This window comes from Rhyacophila brunnea, unplaced genomic scaffold, assembly GCF_057557595.1.
Source record: "Rhyacophila brunnea isolate RB1 unplaced genomic scaffold, BYU_Rbru_1.0 scaffold_3, whole genome shotgun sequence".
Lineage (NCBI taxonomy): Eukaryota > Metazoa > Arthropoda > Insecta > Trichoptera > Rhyacophilidae > Rhyacophila > Rhyacophila brunnea.
Genome location: NW_028232965.1, coordinates 49,911,702 through 49,937,773, shown reverse-complemented (window position 1 = coordinate 49,937,773; position 26,072 = coordinate 49,911,702). Strand labels below are relative to the sequence as shown.

At 34.6% G+C, this 26,072-nt stretch overlaps 1 protein-coding gene across 2 annotated transcripts in view; it reads right to left on the bottom strand.

The window, feature by feature from the left end:
- Positions 1 to 26,072, bottom strand: part of LOC147068491 (uncharacterized) — a 44,781-nt gene extending 18,709 nt beyond the window's left edge. Inside the window, exons 1-3 of one of the 2 annotated variants that reach the window (XM_085952067.1) lie at positions 25,997 to 26,072; positions 25,788 to 25,838; positions 17,665 to 17,742 (exon numbers count right to left, since the gene is read on the bottom strand). In XM_085952067.1, coding sequence (XP_085808193.1) covers positions 17,665 to 17,735 — 71 coding nt within the window. In that variant the 5' untranslated portion in view covers positions 17,736 to 17,742; positions 25,788 to 25,838; positions 25,997 to 26,072. Of the gene's footprint in view, positions 1 to 17,664; positions 17,743 to 25,787 lie in introns of both variants that reach the window. The other variant, XM_085952065.1, reaches the window with a different exon arrangement.

The following is a 26,072-nucleotide window of genomic DNA, read 5'->3' as shown; positions in this document are numbered from 1 at the left end:
AATTAATAGCAAAGTGATACATGATATACAGGAATACTATGAAATATTTTATTATATTTAACTTCATGTAAATAAAGTACGTACTCTGAAGAGGGTCAATTATTTTATTCTACAAAAACCGATTAAAGTACCCACTTATTATAATTAGGTACTTACCTACCTAAATAATGAGTTAATAATATGTATTGACCAAAGAGATAGATAAAATAATAGAATGGACATACAGTGTCTTTATAAACATGGAATGAATCCTACTTTTGAATACAGGCTGTTCTCGACTTTCGTACATAATTGGTTCCTGAAAATGTGTACGAATATTGAATGTATGAAAGTAGAGCAATTTTTAAAAAAAGCATCAAAAAGTGTATTTTTAAATATTGGTTTATTTATCAATGGGTCGGGACCATAGGTATAATAAAGTTATCGAGGTGTATTTATTAGCACTCAGGTGTTTTCTTTATAAACTTGTCAAGAAAGGCATCGAAGGTGAGGAAAACGGCTGCATGGAAGCCTACAGTTTTTGCATCATCGTCAAAAATCTAAATTTTAAGAAACATACGAAAAAGCGAATTGTACGGAAGGTAAGGACCGCTACGAGCCCATACGCACTTGCGGCAGGCCGCATCGTGGCAGGCCGCATCGCGGCTAGCCGCCTATCGTTTTTTGTATACAAAGTGCCTACACCATACGCACTACATCTCGGCGGTTGTCATGCACAACACGGCCCGCATGCGGTCTACCGCACCGCGGAGCGCTACGCACTAGGCGGTTAGACGACGGCTGACCGCTTTTGTTAAAAACTTTCGACTAGCCGCGGCGGCCTGCCGCCTATCGTTTTTTGTATGCCGGCTAACCGCAGCGGTGTATAATACACGATGTAGAAAAACGACCTTGCATATTATGTAACATGAAATGTGCCGAATATTTAATTTAATTAATTTAAAAAAATATATTAAATTAGTAGGTACTCACTAATAAACGAGAAGAATTATAGTAAAGCAGAAATTAATATTCAACGAGTGTACTAACAAACAAGGAGGGGAATAAAACATTTAAATCTCCGATATGTTTAATTTTATAACTATTCTCAGTTGATTCGCACCTCCGTTAAGTGTCCTAGTTCCAAAACTGTTCAGACAATTATTTATAATTTGATCTATCTGGGTTCTCAAACATCCTGAGCTAGCAAACAGAACTCCAAGATAAGTCACGTTCATTTTGAAACTGCTGCGGCTAGCCGCTAACGTAACCGCTGTCAGCCGCATTGCGGATAACCGCGAATACAACCGTGACTCGCGGTTAGCCGCCGTGGCTAGCCGTAAGGCGGCCTGCCGGTAGGGTGTATGAGCCCTAGCATAAATTGTTTATAACAGGGGTAGCCACAGAGGTGCGTTTCCCTAACGCAACATGACGCAACCGCTTCATTAGAAAATTTAAAAGTGGGCCCCCGAAGCGTTAAAACCTGCCACTTTTTGAAACAATTTGAAAAAAAAATCTCAAAAACTAAGTGGAAATAGGTATTTACCAAAGCATAACTGAATCCTCGCATAAAAATAGTGGTCCTAATAGCTCTTGATTATGAGTAAAAATAGGTTAATTAAGTAGGTAGATAGGAACAGTGAACAAAATTAGATTATTATTTTTTTATCGTAGGGGGTCTCAAAGTTCAGTGCATCGGGCCTTTACGTCACTAAACACGCCAATGGGTAGTCAACATGTTTGTTGTTGCGATCGACTTTTTACGTAAGAAATTCGCGAAATTTAACATGTCGTGTTATAATAACATATTATTTAAAAAAAAGTATAACTAATAAGTAAATCATACATAATTTGGAAGCACCTCTGAAACACAGGTTACACATTAGAAAAAATGATGAAAAAAATATGGCACCAGACTTGAACTTGCACCCATTGGATTCCAGTTAATGTGCTTCACCAATATAGCCACCGACGCCCTACCTAATTACTGCGAAATTAACTAATAGTCATGCAACTGAAGCACTGCTCAAATTTCGTAAATATGTGCTAGCAGCTTTTTGTGTTTTGAATCAAAGTCAAAGATACGGAACAGCCCCAGAAATAATCGATAAAATTCCTATCATATAATAATTTCAATAATAATCAGGTTTTACATAAAAGTATACTTCTTCTGAAGGATCTATGTTAATGAATGATAACATTGATAACACATCGTAAATATATTTATAGAATATCGCCGAGCTACCACACCGAAATACTGTAAACTTTACTATTTTATTCATCCCCCACCCGCCAAGATTAAATTAGTTACAATAAATTATTGTAGGAAACAGTCAGCATATTTTATTATATGTAATTTTAACAACATCCCTACATCCATATTTTTCTGTATCAATTTTTTTTTTAGTTAAGTGTTTGTTGTGTCAATTTTGATAAAGAATTTTTTTTTATATATATTATGGGAGTTCGGGAGGTTTTTGATAGTAGGGTTTTGATGGTAGTAGGATAATGTACCCTCCAGTAGATAGCCTGTAATACAGTAGATTCATTTAGTTGCATATGTTTTTTAAATATCTAGATTAATACGTTTTTTATTGACTAGGATTTTAATAGTTCGCTACATTAATTGAGGAAAATGATTATGATGATCCATCAAAGACAAAAAAGTACATAATACGCGTACCGCAAGTCACAGACAGTACTGCTTACTCAAATTTATGATTTAAAAAAATATCCAGTGCAGTAGTTTGTATGTAGTGATAGTACCTAATTAAATTTATTCTATCATTATTATACTGATAGGCATGGCCCCCACAAAGGGGGGGCTGACAGGGCTCTAGCCTGGGGGCCCGGGGTCAAGAGATGCCTGGCGTGGGGAGTCGACCAGATAAGTGAGATAAACATACATAAAAATTTGCTCTAATAGGAAAAAAAGTCACCTGCATAATACTGCAATTATTTTTATATTTTAAAATATGTCATTGTGCAATACAATTCTTAATAATTGTATGTCAATACTCGACTACTCTAGAATTACCATGGATGTATTAAAAATACAAAAAATCGCTGAAAATACACATTAATTTTACCGCGTACACCATTTGGAAAACGCTACTGTAGAGCGTCACACTGCCTTTACCATTAGCGGTAGGTAGGGGCCTTGCCAAAGATCCTAGCCTTGGGGTCCACTTAAGTATGTGGGGCCATGCTGATAGGTACATATTATATTGCTCTATATCAGCGCATTTATTCTATACACTATACTGCTATCGGCAGCTATCGAGGGTATCATATGTTTGTATCGAAGTCTTATAATTGTTACAATAAGTTAGCCGTCAAAACGGTCTATCTCGCTCTAAAATTTAGCATAGGCAAGAAGGTGCTGTTAAAACGTAGCACTTATTGTAACACATTACAACGAACTTATTATAATTGTTACAATAAGTGCTAATAGGTCCTAATATATTAATTAAAAGTGGAATAAGTACTATAAAAAAATTGCGTTTTATTAAATAAAAACAACAATGCTAATAGTTAGATACCAAACATGAAAACTGCCCTCGATAGCTGCTGATAGCAGTCTTGTGTATAGAATAGATGTGTGGCGCATATATTTTTGTATGGCTTGTATCGAAGTATTAGCACTTATTGTAACAATTACAATACGATACAAACCTACCCTAGATAGCTGCCATAGCGGCCGAAAGCAGTCGTGTGTATAGAATAGATGCGCAAGAGCATAAAGCATAGCACTTACTGTAACAATTACAACTAACTTATTGTAAAAATTATAATACATCAATACAAAAATATGAAAAACTACCCTCGATAGCGGCCGATAGCAATCTTGTTAATAGAATAGATGTGCAAGAGTATTTTCTGATTAAGAATTTAGTGGTGGGCACTGCAACGCAACGTATCGCAATGTACCTATACGTCCACAAATCTAGAGAGTGGACACATTTATACCTACAATTTTGAGAATAGACTTATATACTATTTGGTTAATTATTTGTTTAATTAATCAAATAATACAATGCAGTTCCACCATGAATTGACAGTGAACACTGTAAAAGATTTATATACTTATATAATATTTTTGAACCGAAGAAATATTATTTTTTGGTTAATAAAAAAATGTTAAATATTGCATACGAAATTATTTAAAAAAAAACCCCAAATATTTTTATTATTTTTTTTAAATTAATAATCTCAATTTTAATTACATTATTTATCAAAAATTTGGGCTCATCCAAATAGCATTTTTGTGATCTTTTGATTTTTACGTTATGATAGGTACTAATTAGGTGTAACACAAACCACAAATAGAAAAAATATTTTTTTTTATTGGCTATATTTTCTCATGAGTGTTTTCAGAATTATGTATGTTGAATAAATTTATAAACGATTTAGGTAATACGATTTTCACACTTCGAAGGTGTGTGTATAATATTTACTGCAACATATCGACTAATCAAAACATACTTTGGCAAATTTGTCGTATTTTTCGTCCGCCCTTGTGCTATACACACTTTACAGTTTACACTGTGAACTTGCCATTATTTATATTCATATCTTCACTTAAATTGTTGCGTCTATCAACGGTTCAAAATTATTTAATGCCTACGCAATCCATTGCGTTTGTTGCGTTGCGATGTCGTGTTATTAAGATCGAGTTTAGTATTATTAGGTACCCTATCATTTTTAATTAAACATAATTAACAATAATGGCTAGTCATAATGGCCATTAGTTCAATTAATTAAGGGCCATATATGCCATAAAAACTTCATACTGACAACGTATCATGAATCTACAAAAGCGTGTGCTTCTCAAACTTTTTCACGCTGTCTAGTTTTTTCTTACCAACAATAATTTGTAGAACCATTGAAGCGGTCATGGCCCCCACAACGGGGTTGACAGGGTTCTAGCCTAGGGGCCTGGCGTGGCGGTTCGACCAGTCAAGTGAGAAAAACACAAACCAGAAATATGCTCGAACGCTATTTTCCTCAAGGACTATTTCCATTTAAAAATGCATGGCTGTGCGACGCAATTTGCGATGATTTATGATGATTGCTGCAATTAAATGATAATTCATGTGCAGAATTTTATTTTATAATTATTTTAAGTAGGTATGTTTCCTTACTTACAAAATAGCTATTTACCTTAATGGCGGCGAAGGGTTGCATGTTACTTGGCTACTACAAAAGGAGGTTGCGATCAGGGGAATGGGACAACTGGACGGCAGGACAATTGGACGCCACACTGTCGTAGACACGTATACAGAACGTAGACGAGGAATTTTAATCAGTTTCTATCTACTACTTAGTAGTTTTAATTCATTTTACTCTTAACATAATCTTTTTTTTTATTGCGGATTGAGAATTACCATGCCTAAGGCTTTATATAAAAATAAAAACTCTTTTTTCGTTGGAACTTAGACATTATGCACGATTAAATCATTATTCACGTGTGCATATTTAAATTGTCACCAACTATTAAATCATAATATAATAATTTTAATATAAATAATAATATTAAATATTTTTTAATGTACCTATAAGTACCTAACGTCTATTTATTTTCGAATTGCGTGGCGTTCAGTTGTCACGGCGCCAAATTGTCCTATAATAAATAATATAATGATGAGTGCCGAAAACTCAATAAATCAACTGTATTTATTTAAAAAATTGTGATAATACACAAAATCAACTTAACTCTGTAGTTCCGCGGAAACCATTTGAGGGACACTACTGTCGAAAATCACACTGCCCTTAACTTCCATGGCCCCCACGCCATGGAAGCGGTTATCAAAATAAGCCTGTGAAGTTTGCATATGAGCTTATGATCGCTACCTCTGAATTGATTTATAATATCTAGTCACTATGTTAATAATCATGCCGTCATACGATTGTGGATATATTGGGTTGTTTGCACTTGGGGATCGTGGCCACGTTTAGGAAATACCAATCTTAGATAGGAATTTGGTTAGGGGGGTGGCAGTGACGTCCCTAGATATAATTCCGCCCCTAGGCAGCGCCAAAATGCCGCCTTATTTTTATCATCATTTCATGAGTCCAATACTAAGAAATGTGTTGTATGGATACATTACTAACAGAATATCAGACTAATTATTCGCAAATCTCCACGTGTCGTTTCTGGTCATCAAAAACGTCGAAGGGCAACGGAAGTAAACTAGATATCGCGAACCCGACAAAACCAGTGAGTTGATTTTTTTAATGAAAAGATATTTTCGTTATTACTAAGTTTAGATAGCTATTTATATAAATATTCCAAATGATTTTCCGCCCTTCGAGTAACTGCCGCCCTCAAGCGACGCTCAATCTGCCTACCCCCATGGGACGTCACTGGGGGGTGGTGGTTCCAAGCTTATTTACTTATATTGATAAAGCCGTCTTTCATATTTATTTCTTTCAGAATGGAGATATTCGTCATCTATGCCGTCCATGGAGAAGGCACCTCGAATATCACATCTCAAATCTTTATACGAGGGTGGGTCAATAAGTCCTTAGAAAAGCCGACAGGTGGCGCGACTAGTACTGTAAGCGGTTTGTTTTCATGCAGCGGCACTACCGATTCAGTATGCTGCGAAGTTTCAATCAGATTGGTCGGGTTGTTGTGTGTTTCTCGTACATTTAAAAAAAAATTTTGCTTGTGGAAAATGGAAAAATGGAAAATGGAGAAAATTGAGTTTAGAGCTGTTATTAAACATTTTAATATACAAGGGTTAACAGCAAAGGAAATAAAAAATGAGTTGGATTTAGTTCACGGCATATCTGCTCCTTCACTTGCAACTATTTATAACTGGTTAAATGAATTTAAACGTGGTCGTACGTCAACAAAGGATGAACCACGCTCAGGACGTCCTGTAGAGGTGACTACACCAGAAATGATCAATAAAATCCACGATATGGTGTTAAGTGACCGAAGATTAAAGTTGAGTGAGATAATTGAGTTTACAGGGATCTCAAAAGGTAGCGTCATTTCTATTTTACATGACAAATTGGTCATGAAAAATATTTCTGCAAGATGGGTGCCGCGTTTGCTCACAGTCGACAATAAACGCAATAGGGTGGTGGCCTCTAAAGCCCTGTTGTCGCTCATGCAACGCAATCCGGATAAATTTTTTCGTCGCTTTGTGACTGTAGATGAAACATGGATACACCACTATACTCCCGAGACGAAAGAACAGTCAAAGCAGTGGATTGCGAAGGCAAACCATGTCCAAAGAAGGCGAAAACCGTAAAATCAGCTGGTAAGGTTATGGCTACTGTATTTTGGGATGCACGTGAAATTATTTTCGTTGACTATTTGGAAAAAGGAAAAACAATAACAGGGGATTATTATGCATCTTTATTGGACCACCTAAAAAACAAAATTGAAGAAAAACGGCCTCATTTAAACAGGAAAAAAATCCTCTTTCATCAGGACAATGCCCGTGTTCACACATGTTTACGATCAATGGCTAAAATTGAAGAATTGAAGTTCGAATTGGTCGACCACCCACCGTATTCGCCAGATTTAGCCCCCAGTGACTTTTTCCTTTTCCCAAACTTAAAAAAATGGCTAAGTGGACAACGTTTTTTTTCAAATGAAGAAGTCATGGATCGGACAAATGCTTATTTTGAGGACCTTCCGAAAACTTATTTTTCTGACGGTTTAAAAAAAATTGAGAAACGTCTAACCAAGTGTATTGAGCTCCAAGGAGATTATGTTGAGAAATAAAAAAAAAAATACAAAAATAAAAACTGTTTTAATGCTTTTTTCTAAGGAATTATTGACCCACCCTCGTACTATAAAACGAATTTGAGAAGACTAGGTATTGATCAAGCGGACTTTTGATATGGCAATACTTTCCATATATTTTTCAAGCCTGTAATTATTGATCCCTTTGCGATCGATGCATACTCTGCAAATAAACTCCTCGGAACATCCGGTGCAAAATATTCAGTGCACACGGGCAGCCGCATTAAAAAGGCGCTAAAACCTCAGCTTTTTCCGATTTAACTTTAATTATTAAAATGTTGGTGATCGCGGCCCTTCGTAAAGATATACTAACAGCCATTCGTTGTGAAAACTTTAAACACATGGTTTCAGGTATCTATTTTCACGTTGTTAAGATCGATATGACTACTTTAGCACGTTAGGACCATTAGAATACTGATGGATGGCCCGAGTTTTAGATGGAATATTATGCCTTACGTTCAAATTACATTGTTTACCATCGCGTCTTCTTCGTCGTGTCGGGTCTTCAATAGCTACAATTAGAGTTGGGTTTCGGGAATTTCCCGACGGGAATTCTCGAGAAATTTTCGAGTTCATCACTCATTCACATTCCCGAATCTCGAGAATTGAAATTTTTAACATTTCAGGAAATCCCGGATCTCGAGAATCTTTCCTCGGGATTCGGGATTTCTTTATTATCAAATATTAATTGAAAAACCGATTTTCTATATGAAAAAAGTGGACAGAAAACACAAAACGTCCAAAGACTGATCGGGGCATTTAACACAATTAAGCCAACGTCGACTCAAAATGAATGCAATTTTTGCAACAGGAGGAAATTTTGTGTCTCAAAAACGTACGCGATTGTCAGACGCAGCGATTGACAGTCTGTGTTTTTTGAAACTCTTATTTTAATAAGTAATGTTTTGAATTATTTTTGTTTTTCAACTTCTATTTTGCTTGTCTTTTTAGATAAATAAAAAAAAATCATATTTTTTTGGAATTTGTCTGTTTTTACACTCATTTTAGGATTTTTACAGTTATTTTTTTCAAATTTCCCTATATCTCGAGAATTCTTTTCTGGAAATCCGGAATCTCGAGAATTCAAAATTTCATCATTTCGGGAAATCCCGAATCTCGAGATTGAGATATTGAGATTTTCTCTGAAAATACCCAACTCTAGCTACAATGTGTCGTTCCAGAAGTTGGCGGAGGCAACACCATTTTCGTCGGCTTGTAGGATCTCGTCGAAATTGCAGCTTACTGGGCAAGCCTTGCATGAAAATAGGTGCTCTTTGCATTTCACCGCACTCGCACGTTTGGTCATCGGAGAACCCCCACTTAACCATGTTGTCTCGGGTGCGCCCTACCGTGGTTCTCAGTCTGTTTAGGCCATTTAGGGCTTTCCATGTACGGTACCCGAGACTGGCTCCGGGTGGAAGATGCTCTGCTGGCTTTACCCAATCTCCGAGACCCTCAGAGGCTAGGTTCGCCTCCTATGCGGATACCATCGCGTAAAAATAGTACTTATATGCATTTAAATCGTGGCCGAGTCCCTCGGGGCAGACCTGTCCGGCATTATTAATGCAAGAGCCCAAAGAAGTTGAGTTTGGTAAAAGCCAAGTTATTTTACATATGGATATTTTTTTTTTCAAAATGGACTCAAGTATTATTATTAATTTTGTTTGTTTTATAAATGCATAATATACCTATTATTGATAATCAAGGTATTATAATTTGCAAATGAAATAATATGAGAAATGTTTGACACTGGTGCGTTGCTTTGATGCACTTATAAGACATTTGATTTATATTGTGCACTTCTCTGTATGTCTTAAAATAGTAATAAAAGGCGGCGCTCTGTGAATTGCATAGGCCATATTGTACACAAGTAGCGAGAGGCAGCTATAAACACTGCTCGTGGTCACAAAGTTTATTTACCTCAGTTATAAATATAGACAATATGACTTTCTGAGTAGATTAATTATACCGGATTATCAAAGGCCGAAATCTAACCGAATCTAACCCTCTAACTATCCTTCTCCACAGATTGATTACTCAATTAAATATCACTTTTATTCTTCTTCTTCTTCATCTTCGTGCTACTGCTACAACCCTCCAGAATCTACATCCATCGTCTAAAGCTCTAGCCGGTTTCCGGATTCCAAGGTCTTTAAATACAACTCGATCAAGCTTGTACGAGGTTGTCTAGATCTTCGTTTGTCTTCCGGTTTCCCAAGTTTCAGTTTCTTTGTCATGCGTGACGGATGGTGATAAGCAGAAAGGAACCAACTAACGTTTTTAGGTATTTTGAGTTATGAATGGGAACTTGTTCAAAATAATCCAAATTTCAAATTTGCCAAAAGATCCAAGTTCAATTTGTTCTAGCTTCCATTTTATTTACATTATTTTCTTTTAGCAAACGGACAAATTTTCTGTTATGAAAAAAGAACCAACTGCTAAGTATCTGTCATAGTCAGTATCAAAGGGTCAGAAGAGGCAACAGGTCAAGGTTTCTTTGATGGTATGGAGTACTCTATCTTTACCTTAAGTTATTGTGCTTAGGTTATTAAAGATATACAAATATTTATTTGCAATTTCATATTTTATGATGAATAAATAGTTTACGACTTTGCAAGTAATATGGAATATGTCATAAAATGAAAAGCAACCAACTGTATTATTGAGTAAAGGAACCAACTGTATATTATCTTAAGATATTATATTACTGTATTTTATATTATTTTACTGGCAATAGAGATATATTAAAAATAGTCACAGTATTTATTATTTAATGGTTTTCATATTCCCAAAATTTACATAAAGTAGGTATATATAAACACGTACAGACTTTGAAGCTCAATATCTCCATTTCGCAATTATGCAGTTGGTTCCCTTACGTTTATCTCAATCCACTTGTTCATCCTGTGTATATGACCAAGCCAGCCCAATTTTAAATTCAATGACATTTTAGACCTGTGGGCTCCCGTACAAAACGTACTGCTCTTTATTGTATGGGTCAGGTTTCCAAGCCATAGGTACGTCGTGACAATAATTACTGATATTATTAGTGGTTTATGTGAGATGCAATGGTTTTTGATCGGGCCAACCTTCTACCAACACCAAGTACACTCCAAAACCTCGAAACAGTCGACGAGTTTGTATATCTGGGATCGACCATCAGTGGAAAGGGCGGATGCGAAGCGGAAATAAGAAGGCGCACATAGATTGAAAAAATGCGATGACACGCCTTACCAATATATGGAAGGATCGGGGAATTTCGATTGCCACAAAAATTATGCTTGTGCAAACATTAGTGTTCTCGATATTTCTATACGGAGCCGAGTCGTGGACCCTGAAGGCAAGAGAAAGGAAGGCAATTGATGCCTTTGAGATGTGGTGTTGGCGCCGAATGCTTCGCATTTCTTGGACGGAGCACAGGACGAACCAGTCAATCGTCCAGAGACTGGAGATAAAGGAACGGCTCTCGACGATATGTCTGAGAAGAATTCTGCAGTTTTTTGGACATAATTATTGTCAGGCGCGGACCGGACAACCTGGAGAGACTAGTAGTTTTGGGTACCCTCCAGGGAAGGCGAAGCAGAGGAAGAGCGTCTGAGCGATGGAGCGACCAAGTGAAAGAGCTGACTGGGGGCACCATCCATTCTGCCCTGAGAGAAGCGGAAGATCGAGAAGGATGGAAAGTCTTGGTCGCTCAAAGGATGGCGAAATTTAAATGTGGTCACGATCCTCAGCCATGAGTGCACGACCAAGAAGAGAACAGATGTGAGATGCATCTAAGAGCCGTATATGGATCAGAAATAAGATTATAACTTTCCTGTAAACAATATTTACATGAAAATAGCTGATACATATTTCTTAATTCATCAGAAATGAGTTATTGTTATACCTGTGAATAAATACGAACTTTTTTACAATTGTATTACAAAGTTGTCTACCCGATTTGACATTGTTGTACCTAGTTAATTAATAGCATTTGACCTCTACATATTTTAAATGGATAGCAGTGCTCTAAATGGACCGGATCGCACCGGAGCGCCGTTCCTGTTCGTGAAATCGGTAAAATTATCGCTCCGTCTCGTGGAAAAAATACTTTGACCGAATGAGCTAGATAGGCCATATAATAGAAAATCTAATACACTTATTTTTATAAAAATACGCATACAATTTGATAACTATGTGAATATATATTATTCAGAAAACTGTCGACCGCTCCGGTTAGTAAATTTTTCCATTTCGAGCGCTGATGGATAGGTACATACAATTAAATATTTCGGGGTTTCGGATCAAACCCGAAATATTTAGGGGTATATTTATGATTAATGGAGGCAAATGAAACGAAGCAAAGCAACGTAATCAACATTTCGATCCGCATTTTATTAATAAATACTTCATGTGATCTAGATAATAATATATTGTATAAACATATTAATATTCACGAGAAAAAATATATTAGGTATTGCTATAGATATTATGTTTCCTATAACGTATCCAGATTCTTCAGACTTAGATCCCTGATATGACCAAAATTCACATTTTTGCATATTATAGCATATACGTAGAGCACATGGAATTTTAAACATCAAATTAATAAAATATCAATTTATATGCACAAATTGTTATACTTTCACAAGTAAATAAATATTTATCAATTTATACTGAAATTAATTGGATACGTATAATATAATTATCTAATATATGGGCAGATTGAGCGAAGTTGAAAAACTAAGTTATATCCGGACTTCCAGAAAACATGACAATAATTATACGGGTGAATAGCACATCACTTACCGCAATGATTTTTAAAGAAATGTTTACAAACTTTACAAACAATGCGGGATGTCTAAAAGGTGGGACGATGTAGATGACACCAACGGACACGGACGGCCCATAATTATAATGAGAAGCTTTAAGCCACGCGCAATACGATAACCACCTGTGAGTACGACTCGTTGGTGAGCCTACTATGTGTTAACCGCTACAATCAGAGCCACATAAAGGAGTGTCTGGGCATGAGAAATGTATCCGTACATATAAGGAGATTTGCGGTGGAAACGACGAGGAGTAAGTAGTAGGCGGAGAAATACACTATAATCAAAGTTTAATTTAAAAAAATACACAATTTATTATTCCTACCTCATCGTAAAAATGCTGAATGCTGACTAGACATTTTAATTACCACATTTAAATAGCATGCTAATTATATTGAACGGCCACCTGATTGTTACGCGCTAGGCGCGTCATTAGCGTCCAATGTATTAATCATATTTTACAGATATTTTTTTCGATATGGATCTCTGGGATACTATTTTTCGCTGTGCGCTCGCCGCTCCTGTTTGGATTTATTTTTAATTCCATGAATTTTTACCAATTTATTATTTGCTTACTTTAGGTTAGGTGGATGCAGTATTCAGAAATGTATAAAAAGAAAAATCCATCGCTATAATGTAACTCAATCAGTTATTTCTAAACTCGAATTATTCACAAGTCTAAATCACTGATCATATTCATTAAATAAATCGATACACAATTTTATTTTTTGGTGATTTATTATTGTAATGTCATAATGTACCACGTGGCCGTGTTATTGATGGTCGCCATCTTAGACTATATATACATCTAGACGCCACCCATTGCATTGCTAAATGAAGCTGCGTGCCGTGCGTTTGATTTGTGGCGGAGCGAACGCATTCGTATACAAATGTTCGAGATCATAGACCATTTCGCTAGTGCTCGCCCAAAGTGCTCGCACTAGATGCTCAAAATTAAAATATATTTTTCTATTTTTTACGTTATATAGTATTTTTAAGCGGTCAAAATGCAACCATTAGGTAAAAATATCCATAATTTAAGTTATTTTAAAGAAACACAGTCACTTGATATTAAAATATATAATAATGATACCGCCACGTTTATACGTGTATGGAGGACCCCTTAAGGGCAAAGTACGAGCGAAGCTATGGATGCCACATTCATGTTTCTTATAGTCCGCCAAGCCAAAGTTCTTCTACCGCCGCTCTATGCATAAGATGCTTTTTATTAATTATCTATAAATATAAAAATTGCTAGATAGGGAGATAAAGGTTGGACCTGCGGGATTGGTATGATCGAGACTCAAAGGAAATAACTTTAGTTTTAAATCGTATTTGTATTAAGATACCTAGTGTTGTTTTTTTTGGGCTCAATCCCTCCGAAATCGCTGTAACTTTCATCTACCTGGCAAAAAGGTGACTTGGACGACCCTTTAGGTAAAACCCAAGCAAAGGCCCAAGCGTTTTGCCACATGCGAGAACGACAGAGAGGGATGAGCGTCCAGGGGTAGATCGAGAGGGACAGCGATAAGGCTGGAACGGGGACATAACCAATCTGGCGGGGAGTAAGCCCGAGTCTCCGATACGCGACGGACTTCGTGTCCCGTTGATTCTTAAATTTTAATTGACACAGCCTACAGCGCCCATCATTAATAAATTTAGGGCTGTTGAAAAATTATAAACCGTGTAAAACTTAATATTGTGTATCTGTGTGTTGTGTACGTACCTTTTTTGTGAACTATAAGTTAAAAATAAAACTTTGTGCTACGAACAACGTGTGTTTCATTGTGAAGATCCACCATCATCAACTGTCAAGGCCTAACCTTACACTGAACGTGCTCTACCCAAACACAAAACCCAGCTTCAATTGACCGCCCTAAACAATTTAAATCACTGAGCTAGTCGAAGGGTGGAAGCTGGTCGTGTGACTCTCACGTGCCGACCGACGGCACGCTACCAAGGGCGTCATTGACGCCCGGTCGACCGGAGAGTCGAGCGCGGAGATCGGATCGGGCTGTGCGGTCCTGACTCCCTTCCCTACCCGGACTTCCGGGGTGTCAATAATATACAAATAAATTATCACGAACATGTATCAACTTACCTATGAAACGTAATACCATATTCTTGCTTATCAGTACGGCTACCACATTTTAATACAACACACAGAACCATCTTTTTTACTTAATTAACTAAAAATATTTACCACTGACATTATGTTTAACACAAAAATAGCACTTTTAGCAACACGGTTATCGACGCTTAGTTAAGCAATAAGGTAAGATTTGGCGGCTACACCGTAGCAAACCATCTCCCACATCTGTAAACCTTTTGTCTTACCCTAGCGCGTGTCGCAGAGATTATAAGGGTGCCGAATACTTTCTCACTCGCACTTATGCATCGTTTTTGTTCAGGCCTTGGTCGCCATAGTATGGAAAAGTTTAGTACCACAGTTTGTGATTATTCGCTTCATTCAGTTTAACGCCTATTCAGGGGTTGGGAAGTGGAGAAAATCACAAACACCCATGACCAAGATTCAAACAGTTCAAATCAAACTATTACTAAATCGCAAATTGAATATTGTGTGTAAAATATTATTAAAAGTATACCAAAACCACTCCAACTGGCATCAAAAGGGTCTTTAACCCTTTCATACAAACATTATAATGCGTAATAATTATTGTACATAAAAAATAAACCACTAATATTATCTAATAATAATGTGTCATCAACGTTATTTTCAATATTGGATAAGAAATACTTAAATTCATTGTTATTAAATTTTACTAGGTACGTTGGAGCTAATGGGTCTTATTTTTTTTTATCCTGGGGATCCTCAAAATCAGTGCCATTGCGTGTCCTCAAGATGTGATACGAGTTAAATTTATTTGATCCTGAACCCCGACTTGAGAACTGCCGGCATAGAAATGCATTCAAAGCTAGTGCATCAAAATACGATCAAATGCAACAGGAAGCAATAAAATAATAGCTGGTTTACTTGTTCTTTTTATAGCTATTTAGTATGGCGTGTGTATTATAGTGGGCATATGTTTCTGGAGTACATTGCATTATCAATTTGTTTCAGTCAGGCAGTTTAGTAACAACAAACGATGCGAAGAACCTCAAAGTCGTAAAAATGTCTAGTTACAAATTGTACATACAATTAAATTGCTTTGATTATAAAGTGTAACCCGTTCGCTACTAGCGGATCCGGAAAACAGTCGGAGAGAGCACTTTAAAACGTAATCCAAAAAATACACCCACAAGAAGGTACCATAATAAAGTGATATGTAAATGTTTTTATTTTAATGTCACCAGTACGATACCAATTACAAACCGTCTTTCTCTTGTCTTGTAATAACTTATACTTATATATTTCTATCATCTAACTAAAGACTAAAGCCACACGGGTTGTAGGTTCTCCTTTATTAAAACAATAATAGACATATACGTACCTATATTACATATAGGTAAGTATATTATTTGTCTTAATAATAAATATATATTTTTTTAAATTATTAATAACCATGTCCTTGCAATTTCGTTACAAGGTGGTTGTTAGTAATTTTGAACAATCACAGACACCCAGGCTTTGAGAAAAATACATAAATTTTGTGTCCTCGCCGTGAATCGAACCCAGAACTCTCGGGTGGAAGGCCAGCGCATTACGCACTTCACCACGAGAACTGCCTTATTATAATATTGTTATCTATTCAGTAGTGGATTATTATTCTATAACTACTGCAAAAACACCAATTTCATATTGGAAAAAGGCTTTAAAAATGGATTGACATTCAAATCGGGACACGTTCACATTATCCAGCCGCTGTATGTAAGTATTTAAAAAAATGGTATGGTATAGTATACGTTTATAATGTATAGATTCAGTGGTCCACAACCTATTTGGAAGAAGGGTCATTTTCTAATTTTTCACGGGCCGCAATGGGTACTCGACGAGATATAAATTTTATTATTTTAAATTTAATAGTTAGGTGATGAAGTAGGTAAGTATATGTCATTTTAGGCCGCATGCCGACCACGAGCCGCTGTTTGTTGCATCACTGGACCGTAGATCATTTTTATATTAAATATTTTTTATTATTATTATTGCGGGCAAACCGAATTACAGGAAAGTTCATAAGTATATCTCTGAACGTAAATATTAGACGTCCAATTTTGATTATTAACTGCTGCTGTGTGTAACGCACGAGAGAAAACATATTATGTAAATGCGTAGGAGAGAGCGAGACAGGAAGAAGACGTATTAAAAGAGGTAATATCAGAGAAAACATACACGTAATTATTAAACGCAAATTCTAAATTATTGAAAAATAAACAGGAATTACCTTTTAAATTTTATGAGACAACAAGTTAGTGATACCGATTCCTACTCTTATAAAGGTTTGACAGATGGTTGCAGTGTAGTACTAGCATATCGCTACATCCGATAATGTTGACAGATAGCACTGCCACCTTTTAATTTTTCTAGTCAATAATAATGACCATATTAATTTCTTAATCGAAACCGCAAAAGCGAAATTTGGAAATATGACTTTTAGATTGTGAGATAAATGAGATATAATTGTAGTTTATTCGATTTTCATATGACTTCACAGCTACTAACTTATGGTTTTATAAATAAATTGTCTAAAATGGTAAGCTTCGTATTATTTCCCGCTAGGTGTCTGGTAGGCGTACTTATTGGCCATACATGTTGATGGACCCAGTGGCGGGTTTACGGATGGCTACCAATGGCCCGACGCACTGACTGATTTTGAGGCCCATGACCAAAAGCAAAATAAATTACACGTAGGTATTGTTTATGTAACTTGGCTTATAGATTCAATAAAACAAAATACCAACCCATTTAAATAAGTACATATCGAATCGATCAAAGAAAATCGCCGATGCATATGACGAACTGACAACGTACATAATTATGAACAATCATTATAACAGTCATGCCCAACTATGGCAATCATAACTTTACCACGAAGGGAAAAATTAGAACTTTTAATATGGCAATGCACCGTGATCTAAATAATAAATTAATGATGACTGATTGATTTTTTGTTTGTCATTTTCGACCATTAATAAAAATAAATTACTTACGTAACTTCTCTTGTTAGCGTGTAAGGAACATTTTGTAATATGAGTATCAATCCAATAGCGAATAGCTTCATTTTTTATCTGAAAACAAACAAAAAGAAATAATGCATATCATTGGTATTTATCAAAGACGTTGAAAAAAAGCTTCTTCTATAAAGATGGAGCCTAAATGTATGAAATTGAAGCAAAAGGGGACTCATGGTCTACTGATTAAGCTAGGCTACAAGTTAATCTCGCAAAATTTCCAACATGGTGCATTCATTAATATTTACATAAAACGCCAATAACTTTTCAAAGTTCTGCAATCCCTAAAGGACCTTTGATGATTCAATTATTTTTGTGTGTTAAAAAGAATATTTTTTTTTCGACCATGTCCGATCCTAATAGGATCATATGGGCCTCCACAGAGTAGAGGTTTGTATTAACATATTTTGTTTTTACGAGAAATGGATGACAGCCACTTGCTCAACCTATAAGGTCCATACCCTGACTCATACACAAATTGAAAAAACAATATATGTATTTGCCAGACCCAGGATTCGAACCTCAGACCCACGGCGTTATAGTCCAACGCAAAACTTTGGATTACGAGCATAAATAGTTCCGTATACATGTTAGACAACATTTTCTTAGCAAAATAGATCTCACTCGTTGATCAAGTTAAAATGTATTCAAAAAACTTGCTCGTTCAGCAAAGCACTCGCAGACCAAGTTACTTACAGTAAAAACAAAACAATGATTCCGTTGGTCGATGGTGTGCATGTAGATGTTTACTCCTACTCGTCCTATTAATTACCTGGCAGCCGATGTACTGACGACGGTATACGTATTCGCACGCATACAATCCACGAACCGAATCATTGTTTTGTTTTGACTGTACTATCTAAGGTTTTTCTGTACTTAATTTATTATGGAAAACCAACCTATACCGCTTTGAATAGTATGTAAAGTTTATTTCTACAGTAAAGATACCTACCGTTCAATGGAATTCGTGTTTTGTGAATAAAAAGAAATCAATGATACACTTTTTTTAAGATAATAAATACTATTACAGCTGCTGACCCCAGCTGATGACGATGAAATATGATAAAATTTAAAAAGAAAACTAATTATAATTTATATCTCATAAATATAAATAGCAAATCATAACATTACGTTCTACATTTTAAAGGTTTGGTAGAGTTATCTGACGGAAATTGTAAAAGCTTAATTGAACAGCATTTCGTATTAAAGTATTTTTAAACTGTATACCTACGTGGTACTATGCATTAAAAAGTGTCTATAATTATGTTTTGATAAAGTAGAGTTGCTTCTTTATAACTTTGCACCCCGGCTCTAGAATGAAAATGATGAAATTCTAAAAATATATTTTTACATATCATATTATTATCTATTTATTTTCTTATTACTACGAGTACATTTATTAATACATGTGAATATCATTTGATCTAATTTTGTGCGAGGTAATTAGGCAAAGAGGCAATTCAGTGTAGTAAAAAGTGCAAAGTTATAAAACGTATACCTACTCTACGTCCCTGCGACTAACTTTTATAGAACATTTCAAATGGCAAAATAACACCGTTTATTTGTTGCATAGCAACTGGAAAATATGACAAACTATAAAAATTGCTTCAGCTACGAAATAAATAAAATAATCGGTTCTTGCCGGTTTACAGGAAGCCAGCGGCAAACAAATTTTGAAAATAGCCGATATACATGATTATTTGTAAGGTTAGGTTATGTTAGGTTTTCATTCTTGAATTCATGAATTTTGCCAAAATCGGCTATGAAAATTGGCCCGCCTGGCTTCCCGTAAACCGACTTGTACCTGATCTAAATTCTGTATGCAACTTTTTGGGGTAGATATGTATGTAAGAATCTATGAATATGACAAAGTCAAAATTAAAAAGAAAAAATAGTAGACTTTGATTCTGGATAGAATTTTTAAACCAACGGCTGATTTTTTTCATCTTGGTTTTTTCTTCACTCAAAAAACCCTACGCAGGCCACCCATTATTATTATTATTTAGTTTTTTGGCACCTTAACCATAAGATGGTTCGCCACCCACGATTTATAACACGATGCTGTTAGTTGGTAACCTCCATATTACACTATTTTGAGATTATCATAAAAAACCACCAAGCACATTAATTGTCAAGAACCCCAATTTTTTGATACCAAGTCCGATCCATGGGCCTCCACAGAGTGGAATTTGTATTACTACAGATTTTATATTATACTAGCTGAAGTACTCGGCTTCGCACAGGGTCGCTTCGTAGTTATATTTATCTTAGATATTTAAAAAATAATAACAGGTAATTATTTTTTTAATATTAAAATATCTGTGTAATACAATATGGAAATATGAAAATAATTAATATGAGCGTGCGCACAACAACTGGTCAAAATTTCATCGCAATCGGATGAATGGTATAGGAACGCATACGGGACAGAAAGACATTCATTTTTTTATATACCTACTCTTTATACTCTTATACTCTTCGCGCAAGTGCAAGCAATAAGTTGACAAAGTTTTATCGCAATTGGATGAACGGTATGGTAGCGCATAAAATACGAACAAACAAACAAACAAATATTGATTTTTATATAAGTATATTAGATTACTATTAAATCCATACACTGGGTTCAAACACGCTCGTGATTTTGTTGTCAGACACGGGATTCGAACCTGGGACCCACGACACTTTATCCGCTCGGCCACCGCGAACTTAAAAAATAATATAATAGTAGTTTATGAATGCCATACTTGTTTCGGGGATTTTTACGATCGTTTTCAGCTTTTTCATGTTCTATGCTTAAATTAAATAGACCGAGATAGAGAAAAATGTTCAGTTCAAATTCAGTCGGTCCCATCTTCCTCGTAATAACCAAGTTCGACTGTAGATATATATGTATCTTTGACATCATTTTGCTGTAAACATGATTTTTTATTATTATTTTAATGAATAAAAAATCATGTTTACAGTTAGTCATAAAATATTTAAAAAATGGTGGCTGATGAATATAAACGACTTTGCAATCAACCCACAGTTTATTCCATTGAACTAACAAGCTGAGTTGGGTTTGATAATACTATTATGTGTTGGGTCAGAAGCAAAACAACGAAAATACTTATGTTACAGTGTTACGTTATGATATAAAAAATAATAAAAAATAATATATCATAATAATATTTCTAGAAACCGTGACTATAATAATTTAATATATTATTATTTTATTACACAGGTCCTACTCACTAATTTCTACCAAAAAAAAAAACAGAAAAATAACCGATAAGGTCGATTACTTGGCGGAAGAATGATTCAATTGAGAGTTTGCTCGTAATGTCATTATAATTGTGATGCTGGCCTTATCGAGATATTATGTAAATAATTCTTTGTCGAATTCAACCGAAAAATGTTATCGGAATTATTAATAAAGAAATGAGGAGACATCGCGCAGCCTAGCTATGTATTTACATTCGGTACGGTTTTTTTTATCAATATGTATTGTATTGAAAAGAAATGTATACATTAATTTTATTTCTCCCACATGCGCGGGAAGCGCCCACCTCAGAGCGCATAAGAACTATTTTATTACTTGCGTCCTATTTTATGCGTAATAGACGAAAATTACGGCATTACAAAACGATTGTTATGAATTAGCCACTTTGTGTACCTAACCGATTTATTTTTATTTTTTTTAAACGGTACATGTTCAAACACGCGCGTCAATATCATTTTACTCCCTACTTCAATTATAGTTTGTCAATTTATGGCTACGGCCGTATGTTGTAGCTTAACCACTGGGGAATGACAAAAGAAATGGCGTATTTAAAAAAAAACACTACCTTATTCTTAGGTCAATAATTATTATAAAGCAATCATTATTCATAAGATGTTTATCACACTTGAATGGTCAAAGACATAGCTTATAATAAGTATCTTTAGAATCATCTTCAAATGTGTTAATCTTGCCGATTTTTTGAATAATAAAATGCCTAATTCTTGTCAAATTTGGGATCACAGAGATTATCAATATAATTTTTTATCGTGAATATTTTACAAAAATTATCTCGTAATAAATTATACTAATGGTTTTATAAATGCGTTTAAAAATTAATAAATGTAAAAAATCTTAACACCACTGCACAGTTATGTACCGTAATATGACTATATTCTAAAACATTAGAGCGAGAGGTTTAAAAGAATACTATTTTATGTAACAAAAATACTTTACGCAGTCATCAAATGTTTAAAATAACTATAAAGGATAATAAGGCTTCAAAATTATATAAGTAGATTATCTACAACGTTTAAGGAGTGTCCAGGATCATGGTTTGAAAATACAATAAAAACTCAATTTTGACCTACGACGAGCACGTGGGCCGTTAGAGCATACATAAGTGAAACGGCAAATAATTTTCAACAGTAGGTGGAACGAAATTTCGCACTCGTCGCCAATCGGAGAACGACAGTCGAGATGTAAGCACGTCAACTTGTTTTGTGATGGCGTCGGAGGAATATATTTTTAAATCGTGTAAAGATGACTAAAAAATGTTACGCATGTACCTACTTGAAAAGAAAACATGTCAATGAATATACTATTATTAATATTACTAATATAACAATAAACATAACATTAAATGGACGCATGTTGAATTTTTATGACAAATTATATTTCTGATACCTATATGAAGAACCCTTATTGCTAAAGGGTGACGTTTACCACAGGGCGGAAAATCGACGAGTAAATTATTTTTAATATACATTGATAAAAATATTTTTTAAATTTACAATAGCAAATTCACTGCCAATTAAATGAGATACACATGTGAATTTTCTTTTTATCCATTCCTAAATTATTCAGCAACTACGAACTACCTTTTCTTTTCTTTTATTTTGTTAACTGTCAATTCATGGTGGAACTGCATTGTATTTTTGTTTTTTCAACTGGTTGAAAATGTCCCTCTGAGACGGATGAAACCGGTCCTAATTTATTGATTAAAAGTGGAATAATTACTACAAAAAATGCGTTTTATTAAATTAAACAACAATACGAACTACATATTCAATGACATGGTAACCAAATCTTGGAATTAAAATATAATTTGTTTTTTGTTTGCGGTCAATAAGATTGTCTGTGGTTGTCAATTTTCCATGAACTCATTATTGTTATGTTTTTGGACCGTTTTAGATTTTGTCTAGATCAGGGAACACAGAATTAATGTGATCTGAAATACCTAACGGGTGTGGAGTAAAAGGCAACCGATCTTGAGTGTGGAAGAATATGGGATAACCGATAAACTGACAAGAATACGCCATTCTAAGCATGTCCTTCGTTCTGACAACTGCTCTCGGATTATGCACTGACGCTCATTCAATATTGGTGTTTTTGAAGGCTGCAACACACACTATTGCACGTCTATAATGTGTGTTTCATTTTCGTATTACACTCACACATTCAAAACCCTACGTCAAAATGTAGAGTATTGAGATATAGCCTATCTGAATTCTATTTATTAATCTTTTCTGTGGTCTAGATCTAAAAGGCGCCAACATGTCATAATATAATGTATGTATTAGAAAACATGTTTGATTAAAAAAACACTGTTTAAGACCATTAGAAAATTATTTTATATGCGTAATCAATAATATATTTCAATTGAAAATGGCAAAGTTTATTGTGGAATGAAATTAATAATATTATTAAAATTAATATGCTGCAATAACTAGCAGGGTCGACCCAAAGGATAGTGGTTTGGTGTCATAGATAAATTATAGGTATGTGGACATAAAAATACAGTTTGTGAAATTTATATCTACAGTTAAGAAGGTGGACCTCACCATGCGCGTGGGGCCCCCAGGCCAGAATTTTTGGCGGCCCCCCTACCTATCGCAACGTTTAAAGGCAGTCTGACGCTCTATAGTGACGTTTTCTAAATGGTGTTCGAGGTCAAATAAGATTTAGTGTATTTTTAGCTAATTTTTAACACATCGAATTATGGAGTTGTCGAGTATCAACACACAATGACTAAAAATAACATCGCACAACCTTGTATTTTAAAACGGTAATAATTCCGAAATAAGTGACTTTTTTACTATTAGAGCAAATTTAAGATGTTTGTTTATCTCATTTATTTGGTCGACCCGCTACGTCGGGCCCCCCTTGAACCCGGGCCTCTGGGCTAGAGCCCTGTCAGCCCCCTGGCTGGCCTGGGGGCGATGGCACATAACAATTAATTACCCCCATGCATTTAGTAAGATAATATGACCTACGCCCTAAACAACCTAAACGAACAGTGTGATAACGCAAAAGCGTTAGTTTAACTCCCAAAAAAGTCAGAAAAAAATCGATTGAACTAGGTATTTACTGAGATAAATTATTTAATATCTATCTAGTATCTACTCATGAATACGCAGGTAGTGAATAATTACATAATATCTTAGTTTTCATTTGTCACTTAATACTTTGGTATTTGTGATAGACGTAGAATAGATTTATGCACGCTGGTGATAGACTATATATGGACAATCTAATTACCATTTAGATTTTTTATTACAAATTGTATTGCCACCCCTACATTGTATGATGTAAGTATGCACCATCTATCTACATAGGTATGTTTTTGTGATTGGATATGACCCGTGGTTACTAGTTATCTAGGGTCAATTCGGAATAGGTTTCCTCGTACTTTTTCGTAAAATTCTATGTTAATTGCTTAGAATATCTGCAAAATTTTGATCTGAATTATTAATACTATACGTAGGATTATAGAGAGATGAAAGAGGCGGAGCGGTACTACACGCTGCTTATTATCCATTGATATACTATTATGTAGTATATCAATGTTATTATCGCCCAATCTCCCCTTTGCCAGCATTATCAACCAACCCTTAAATAAAATTTATCCCCCACGTAAATTTATTATTTTTAATTTGGCCTACCTACTCACGACTAAGTTAGTACGTACCGATTTTTTCACACAATTATAATTATAACTTAATGTCTATAATACAATTATTATATGTAAGAACATAATAATCTTGGTTAAATAAAAAAATATTTGAAACCTTTTGTAAATAAAAATATTTTGGTACTTATAATTACATATATCTTAATTTAAATAATATTATAGTATTATAGTATTATATTATTATATTATATTAGTATTATATTATAATTAGTAGTATTATATTATAATATTATAGTATTATATTATATACGTATATACTTAATATTTTTACGGTGTTCTCCTGCTGATTATAATATAATATTAGGATGGCCATAAGTAAGTTTCATCAATATTATCGCATATCGATGAAAAAGAGTAATCACAAAGAAATAAGGTTCACATAAAAATCTCTAATAAGTATCGAATTAGAACAAATTGCATTGCGTATTTTTAAAAGGAAACAGTCGTTGACATGATTGGTAAAATAGTTGGTAGGTATTTATTCCTCCCCCCCCCGACCATGTCCGATCCTAATAGGATCAAATGGGCTTCTACAGAGTAGATGTTTAGCCACCCACGGTGAACGCCGTGGGTCCCAGGTTCGAATCCTGGGTCTGGCAAGTACACAATATATTGTTTTTCAATTTGTGTTTCAAAGTCCAGGGTATGGACCTAATAGGTATTTATTTATAGTGGAGTAATTGATTTAAATAATCGACGTGAGTATTAATTTACATCTTTATGAATTCAGTAGGGATAGGGAGTACGGTTATTTAAATATAGGTAATATAATTTAATGTATTAACTGTGTAGGTATTAAAACTCACATTATTAACACATATTTTATCGCAATACATTGTTTCCTATCCCAATATTGAATGAGTTTTTTTAATTGGCGTAAAATTATGTCAGTATAATAATAATATTAACAGTATTATAGAAAGATTCTGATTATTTTGTGTATATGGTGGTGGATTTTCTTATTAAATATTTGACGTCATAATATACAGGATCTATTTCAACCAAACAAAATTAGGTAGATAATATTGAAGTAAATATTCCTACTATAACACATTCAAAACTTATTTAACGTACCTATCAGTATATTTATAATTAATATAATATAAGTACCTACTTAATTAATTAAAAAAAAAAAACAAAATTACCAACCAATAAATTTAATATCTTTGATGCCGTTGACTTTGCTGATAATTTTCAACACTGTAAATTCACTGACAATAAATAATAAATTTATAATTTGTTGTCAAATAAAATATATTATTATCCTTTGCACTTCACTGAATGTAAAATTGAGAATGGTTTTAATTTTATCACTGTCGATATGAAAATAAATAATATTATATTATATTATTATGTACCAAATTCACCACTCGCCAGAAGTAAATTAAAGACTCCGAGAATGCATCTGCCACTATTCATATGTGAAGTTAGACT